This window comes from Porites lutea, chromosome 10 (assembly GCF_958299795.1).
Source record: "Porites lutea chromosome 10, jaPorLute2.1, whole genome shotgun sequence".
Classification (NCBI taxonomy): Eukaryota; Metazoa; Cnidaria; class Anthozoa; order Scleractinia; family Poritidae; genus Porites; species Porites lutea.
Window position 1 is genome coordinate 2,607,521 of NC_133210.1, and position 7,876 is coordinate 2,615,396.

The 7,876-nt window shown below is 39.6% G+C and overlaps 1 protein-coding gene across 1 annotated transcript; it reads right to left on the reverse strand.

The window, feature by feature from the left end:
• Positions 1 to 1,161: 1,161 nt before the first annotated feature.
• On the reverse strand, positions 1,162 to 2,532 carry LOC140950789 (neurocalcin-delta A-like). The gene has a single exon (XM_073400017.1). The coding sequence runs from the start codon at positions 2,417 to 2,419 to the stop codon at positions 1,808 to 1,810; it is 612 nt and encodes a 203-aa protein (XP_073256118.1). The 5' UTR covers positions 2,420 to 2,532; the 3' UTR covers positions 1,162 to 1,807.
• Between the last annotated feature and the right edge of the window lie 5,344 nt (positions 2,533 to 7,876).

A 7,876-nucleotide genomic window follows, 5' to 3' on the forward strand; every position in this document is an offset into this window, starting at 1 on the left:
TTATCGAGAAATCCTTTGAATCAAAATTCCCACCAGAAAGAGAGTAAACCGTTTTCCTTCAGTAGGTCCAAAAAGTGGCTACTAATAGTCTTCGTGTAAAAAGAATCGGAATGAGGCGACGTCGATAAACGTCTTTCTCCTGTCGATAATTTAAGTTGGAGGAGGACTGGCGCTAGTCAGTGAACACCAATTGCACCTGCCAACTGCAATGCTTCGAACCATTCCGAGCTGATTTCGTAGACACTTTGTAAGGACAATGTTTTGATACAGAGAAAGCGGAGCTACTTCTTTGGCCAGTGGTGGGAATCGTTGGTTCTAATTTTCGAACAATGGAGGGCGTTGTCGATCACGTGACCAAATAATTTAAATTTCTTTTTTCAAGTTTTTTAAGTTTAGTTTACCTCACCAAAAATCGTCTAACGTGGATGTCTTTAACCATAGTTTTTGGAAACTGTACATAAAATCATAAATAATTTAGACCCAGGCCTTAATCTACCTGAGTTGTCTAATAGGATCGAACCAGAATGTTAAATGTTAAGCATTTTCATTTAAAACCGCGGCCCAGTTGCACGATCATGGGCGGGGCTCGCAGACAGAGGAAAGGGTGTTTGATAATCATGACCCTAGGCCTTAGAACAAGCTGCAATACTAAATGGGTTGTAAGTAGTTCACATGTCGAGGGGAAAAATCTTTCTAAAGGAAAAAGTAAATTAATATTTGACCAAACCGAATATGAGGCATTGCTAAGTTTTGTGTACTATTTAAGAGCTGTGAGTTCTTTCTCCCATTGTTTTAAGTGAAATTACATTGTTTTCAATAGTATGCTGCATTGAATCGTTGGCCAGGCTGATCTGCATGGCATGCGAGCAAGCTCCCCATTTTAACTGGTGAGCAACGGCGACCAACGCCATGAGAAACGGCGGCCCATCGCTCTTGCATCTCGATCACCACCGACCAGGTTTGGATAAATTCTACAGGCAGAATTTCGAGCAGAATAAGCCATTTTTGAGGCAAGCATTCTGAAGGCAAAATAAGGCATTTTCGAGCAGAATTTGAGCAGAATAAGGGAAAATCAGCGGCACTAATGATATGCATCGGTTACAAGAAAAATTTAAAACTAAATAAAAAACAAATGGAAACTTGTAATTAATTTGTTGATTATTTAATAGCTACAACTCACCCACATTAAACGTAAGATGAATTACAATTTTGCTGCTACACATAGTGAATATCTAATTAGTTTTTAGGGGTTAGGCCTAGGTTTCCTTCTATATACCGAGCAGAATTCGAGCAGAATAGGGGTGTCCGAGCAGAATTTTGAGGAGAATTAGCAATTTTTACGGACACTGCCGGCAGGCAGAATAAGCCATTTTACTAGGAGATTTTATCCAAGCCTACCACTGACAAAAAAAGTTGCCATTTCTTCTTTCATCTTGACAACACTTCGCGGGGATTTTGCCTCGAATAAGCCAATGGCTTTGCCGGAAATTGACCATGTGATTTTCGTCGCGGCGAATGCGTAGACATTTTTCGCCAGTGGAACCTCGATCCTTTCACGTGACACGCGCGTGAGTTTTCACGATATCACCCAGGCTCACCTAATGCTTGAGTAGGAAAATGAGCATACCGTAGAACTCATTAAAGTAATGGGTTTCGAGTCGCATATATGTGTATCTACGTACCATTTAGGCATTCTAAAGCAGCTATTGTCTCTTATTTTAAAGAGTTGTCGAATTAGTAACTACAAGTTCAAGCGTTTCGATACACCAATTTTTCAACGGAGCTTAAACTACCCCGAAGTCCTAAGTTAATAACTGCTTTTGTCAGAGGACACGGAAGAATCGGAATCTTTTCGATCAGTGTGCAGTGACTTGTATTGCATCATCAATACCAAAAACGGGTCACTTCTTGCTCCAGACTTAAACTCCTCCATCGTTAGTTTACCATCTCTGTTGGCGTCAAATTTTTCAAAAATTCTAGTCGTGCGTTGCTGTGGAGTTTCCTTCTTTCCAAGACGGCTGTTATTATACATTTTATACACTGATCTTATGATGTCTTCCATTTCCGATTTGGTAACGAACCCATCGCCATCGACATCGTAAATCTTGAAGGCCCATTCCAGTTTTTCTTCCAAGTTTCCTCGTGAGGTGATGGACAGCGAGGACATAAACTCTTTGAAGTCGATGAAGCCGCTCTTGTCCGCGTCGAAAGTACGAAAAACGTGGTTTGCAAATTCGGACGCGTCACCTTCGAAAAAATCTGAATACATGTCTTGAAACTCAGCGCACGAAACAGATCCATCTGGACAGCTTTTCATGAATCCTTTGTACCAGTCCTCGATTTCCTTTTTCGAAAAATGAGTGCATTCCAACAGGTCATCCAGTTCCTCTTTCTTCAGTTTTGTTTTTCTGTTGCCCATATTTATTGTGATCGCGACCTGGTGTCTCGCCGAATTGTTCAGTGTTGTATTCTTTCGCTGGTCGTAGCGTGTTGTTTTTATTGTGTTGTTATGAAAAGGAATGACTTTGTGGAGTTTGTGCTCTTGTTTGTTTTGAAAAACCTTTGTTATCCTCTGTAATAGAAAAAGACAGTTATATCAATTGAAACTAAATGCACGAGCTGTAACTTTCAGTTAATATTTGTTGTCTATATCTACCATGGACCATAACAAAGTCAGTTCAAATGTGAAACACAGAGACGAACTGTCTTTGACTTATCTATAATTAATTAAAAGCGAGATTAATTTTCCTTAAGGCTACCATAGGGACCGAAAAAACTTTTCTCCATCTGGTCCTAGGTCGTGTGGAAATACTTTTAACTTCCAAACAAATCATTAGTCTTAAAGGGCATAAAAATGTGACAGATACTTTGTCAGTAATCGACAAGTGTATAAAGTTCCCTTTTTAAACACCCATGAACATTCAGAACTTGAAATAAGGCAAATGGATGGGGAGGGAATGCAAGTATCATGCACACTTCACTTTAAGGGCAGCAGATGATCTAGACTGATATTTTGAAAAACAAAAAAGCCTCAAAGCTTGAAACAGGGATGGACACTGAATTTGAACTGGAGTGACATAAAGGTAAAGACAAAGAATTGACACTGTTTAGTGTTTTAGACTTCAGTACGCTATTCTTTTTTCCCGACTTGTCACGACATGTTTCGAGTTATCGAGGGTAAAATTATATAGAAATGATCTGAAGGGAGACAAAAATTATTTCGATTTCAGGGGAGGTATACGTACCGATGGGGCGGGGGAGTTCGAGTTGCCGAGGGCCTAGGGTAAAATTACAGTTAATGTATGAATAAGGAAATCCAAGGGGAAACGACTTCGGTTCGAATAAGCGCGAGGGTTTGAGGTATCTGGAGTCTACTGGGGTCCCTTCTCCGATTTTTCCTGAGGGGAAGGGGGGGGATCTGTACACTGGCTATGTTGCTTACTCCCTAGGCCTCATTATTCCGCACGGACCATGCGTTTTGAGTCACGTGGATGTCCTAGCGAGTTTTTGAGATGCATTGACCGAGAAGGCCTGGAAAGACGCCCGACTTGGCAAAGATTGATGTTTAGAAATATAGAAAACTGAATTGTCTTCGTCATAAGAAAAAAAAACTGGAATTTTTCTAGTTTACATGAGCCGAGTTGCATCATCAAAAACCGCGCTCATAATGGCTATTATCATTAAAGATAGAAAGAATACTATTTCATCAACACTTGATCTTCATCTAATGTTTTTCTTCGAAATATTCAAAACAAAGAAAAACAACTGTTATCGTAAAAAATTAATCGTCAGGTGTTTCGTCTCGAAAATAACAAGCCAAAAAGGTTTGCTAGCTTCTACGTTTGAAGGATAACCAAACAAATTACATATGAAGTTGACCAGTCTTCATTTGAGTTTTCGCAAACTTCTTTCGCCATTAAATATCAGCCATATCGTAGCTGAATACGAGTAAATCAAAACTTTCGACTGATCGTCATAACACTGTGGTGTTTCAGTGAAACATCTTTATGCTAAATAACGTTGACATTGTTTAAAATCAAGCAAATTTAAAAATTTGGCGAAATCGCTGGGATAAAGAAAAATGATTTCAAGAAATTTCTGTGTTGAAATTCAAGCGATAAAAAAGTGTCACTCATTATAACTTCCAAAAAGTACAGAAGACTATGATTGAAACTTTTAACTCGGTCATGGTATTTATATCCAATCTGTAGCGTGTGGCGACTGTGGAAAAGTAATATGTTTTAGCTGTAGAAAGCCCAACTTCCTTTTTAAGCGAGATGAGCCTAATTTAGATGGCTATATGTCCGTACCAGTAGTTATTAATTCCTAGCAGACTGAAATGAAAGCGAGAAGAGGCTTTATTAAGATTTAGTTATATCGAGAAATGTATGCCAAATTGTCATTGATTCACGCAGATAGTATAGATCATATGTTTAAAAAAAAAAACAGTAAATCATCACCTTTTTCTTGAGTACGAATTTTTTTTAAGATTTTCAGTTTATCGCTTCTAAATGTTGACCTTGGTGATATTTGTTTTGGAACTGTGACATAACTTGCCTTCGGATACAAGTACGCAAACTTGAACATGCATGCCAGCTGCCCACAAAATAGAAAATTGAGGTCAAAAAAAGCTACAAATGTTTTGCAACAAACTAATTTTTAAGATCAACCTCACCTAACATTTAGGTATCCACGTACCAGGTTAGGGTATGGAACGACAAGCCGAAGAACAGGTGAACGTTGCATATTCACACCCAGACTTCAATACAAGACTGAATTCAAACAATTTATTAATGGCTTGGTTTGTGTCGAGTTTTACTGAAATTTGTGAACCCCATCTCCGATTGGTCGTTCGCCCATTGTTTGAGATTTGTTCCCTAATAGTTTTCGCAACCCTGTGGTTTCTCCAAACAATTCACTAGCAATTGGTAGAAGCATTAAAACATATAGCTCTGGCTAATGACCTGGATTTTAACGAGAAACTAATTTTTTTACTTGAATGTGGATCGATTTTGTGTCATATATATTGATAGTATATTACATTTTTGTAAACAAAATTACAAGATGGACCGGCTTTCAAACTTTTCATCAACTACGTCTGCACACGGGTTTTTGATTCTCGAATGGTATAGCCAGGTCATGCAACTTTTTTCGCATTCGTAGAAAACGTTTATGACACAAAATTCACACTAATACTTGTCTATCTGGTTTGTTGAACATAGCTTCTCAAAGATGGATATGTCCTCTTGGGTCCTACTGAAGTTAGACAAACTCAGTTTAATCTCGTTGAGGACATCGCTGTGAGCCTTAACTCCGAAACGAACGGAAGCTTACCTGAATTCTGAAGTATTAGCCTAAATCTTGCAATTACTGGAAAGTAATTAAATCCACAGAATGAAAGTTTGTCATATCCATATTTGGAATCAGTTTGAGATTTCCAGTCGCAGGTATAGGATATGGGAAAACGGTATTCAGATAATTGTGAATATGCTTTTCATATTCAAAATTCGAGTTCCTCACCTTTGAAATTTCCGAACAGGAAATTTTCAATGTTTTGCAGTACTCAGTGAGCTTATTTTCTAACCACCAGGGGTCTTCGTTGGCACTGCGTCTTAACAAAGACCTAGCTGTTAAATCGTAATCTTGCGTTTTACAAATTAATGAGCTTGTATGCGTAGGCATACTAGTCATCAAATATCAAGTGCTCTAAATATCAACGTAAATCTAATTGGAGCGAATTAACAATTTCTAGAAGCAGTTATGAGTTATTCGCGTTAATTGAAAGTTTTACCGAACCATGCAACCCTTGATTTTGCTCAACTCTATCAAAATTTGTGGCGTTATTTATTATTTAATTAACACCCTTGAATACCAATCTTTCCGTAAATGTGTCCTATTTGGCCCCAAGTCACTGAGTCAAGAGCAAATGCACTGTGTATACTAAAAGGACCTGCACAAAGATTCTACGCAATCATCTATAATTAACACTATTTAAACAGGACATTGACCGCGATTATCACCAGGCCAGCTTTAATTTGCTCTTCTTTCGCCGTCAGTCAATAATCTTTCTTATTTGTCTCGCAGAGAAATAAACATACTTTTCAATTTGCTCAGTTTGGTTGGAGAATGGCAGGTGGCTTAGTCATGTGCTGTGACTGGGGAATGTTTTCGTGTCAAAAATATTATTGAACTGCACTCATCCCCTGCAATGCAAGATTGAACAGGATGAAATAAACTTAACACTTCATCCTCATTGTCTTGTTATGTATTAATGAACACTTTAAGCTACTTTTTGTTTTAAAAACATCTAAAGAAAAGCTTCCGAATTTCTGACTGTAGCTTTGAAATCTACCTTTACAAATCAGTTTTCGCGTTATGCTGTTTCTCCAGCCTAGTCCCTAGGAATTCTCGGCGCGGTCAATCCTGGACTCTACCGTGAGCTATGACGTCACCGAGAGAGACTCACCGAGAACTCTCGCCCGCTCTTTCCCGGACTTCGCGCGGACAACGGGTCAAGAGAGAACGCCTAGGGACTAGGCTGCTGTGTCGTATTTTCTCGCGAAATGGAAGCTCTATTTCGTATTGGTGTCAATACACATGCATAGTATGATACCAAAAAGTGCTCTTTATAGGCAGAGGTAAGGGGTTTTAAGAAGGCTTACAAACGAAGGGGCTTTTATCCGAGGGGGGTTAGTATAATCGGAATAGATTTTTAGGACATACAGTCAAACCCAGGAGCCCTGTCAAACCTCGTTAATACGGACACTGAAGGGACCATAGAAAGTGTCCGTATTAAGAGGGTCATGTTATTTAATTAAAACAAAAAACCTTTTGTACAAGCAAAATACAGAAGGAATAAAAGAGAACATTTTAGCATTGTGAACACTTCTAATCTTCACAAAATCGTCATTCCGCGGGCAAAATCCACGGAAACGCTCAAAAATCAGCTCAATTATAAAAACTGTTCTCTGCATAACTAGTTATTTTTTTTAAAGGAGCTATGTCGCGACCTGCGCATGTGCAGGATTTTTGCCTGCTCTGTTGATTTTCTCAACTGTCCGCCATATTGGATTTAGGAAAATTTTCTTTTACTGGTATGCTATTGCACCACTTGCACTTTCCTGGCATGTGGTTGAAACAGTGGGTCTTCTGTCCGTTCGTCTGCTCACTACTTGACAGTTTCAGTTAGTTAATCATTAACCAGATCACTATGTATAATTTGCTCAGTTGAAAGGACAGGGGCGGATCCAGGATTTTTTTTAGGAGGGGGTGCACTCGTCTCTTGCTCTACTTCATCACCAATAAACCACATAGTTTTTTTCTTTTGCAGAATACCAGTTGTATTAGAAAACCACAGGTCATCTCAGGGGATGGGGGGGGGGGGTGCGCACCCCTGCACCCTCCCCCTAGATCCGCCCCTGAAGGAGACACACTGAACGCTAGCCTTGTTGAATCGCATTTGCCGCTAGAACGTGTATTTGAGTCGTCATGATTTCCCGAATTCCCGACAGACATCCCTCATCCTGTGCCCAAATTTTGGTGAATCGCGCTGCCTGGGTAGCACAGCACACACATGGCGTTTCCCGCCAATATATTTTGCGTTTTCCGAATCGCGTACCGTATTTTGGTCAAATCCCGGATCCCGAAATTACCCTTCCAGACCCTCAAGCGGGGTTCGACTGTATTTGATATCAAATTTTGGTCTGTGAAAACGAGTTGTTGGGCATAGGACTTGATTGACAGAAAATGTGATGGCTCCTGGCCAGGTGATTACATGAAAAAAGATGTTTTTTCATCCGGATCTGTGACAGAGAGGAGAGGGGAAGTATGAATGCAGTTCATTTGGACAGCGGTGTTCTGAGAGCAACATGCGCAA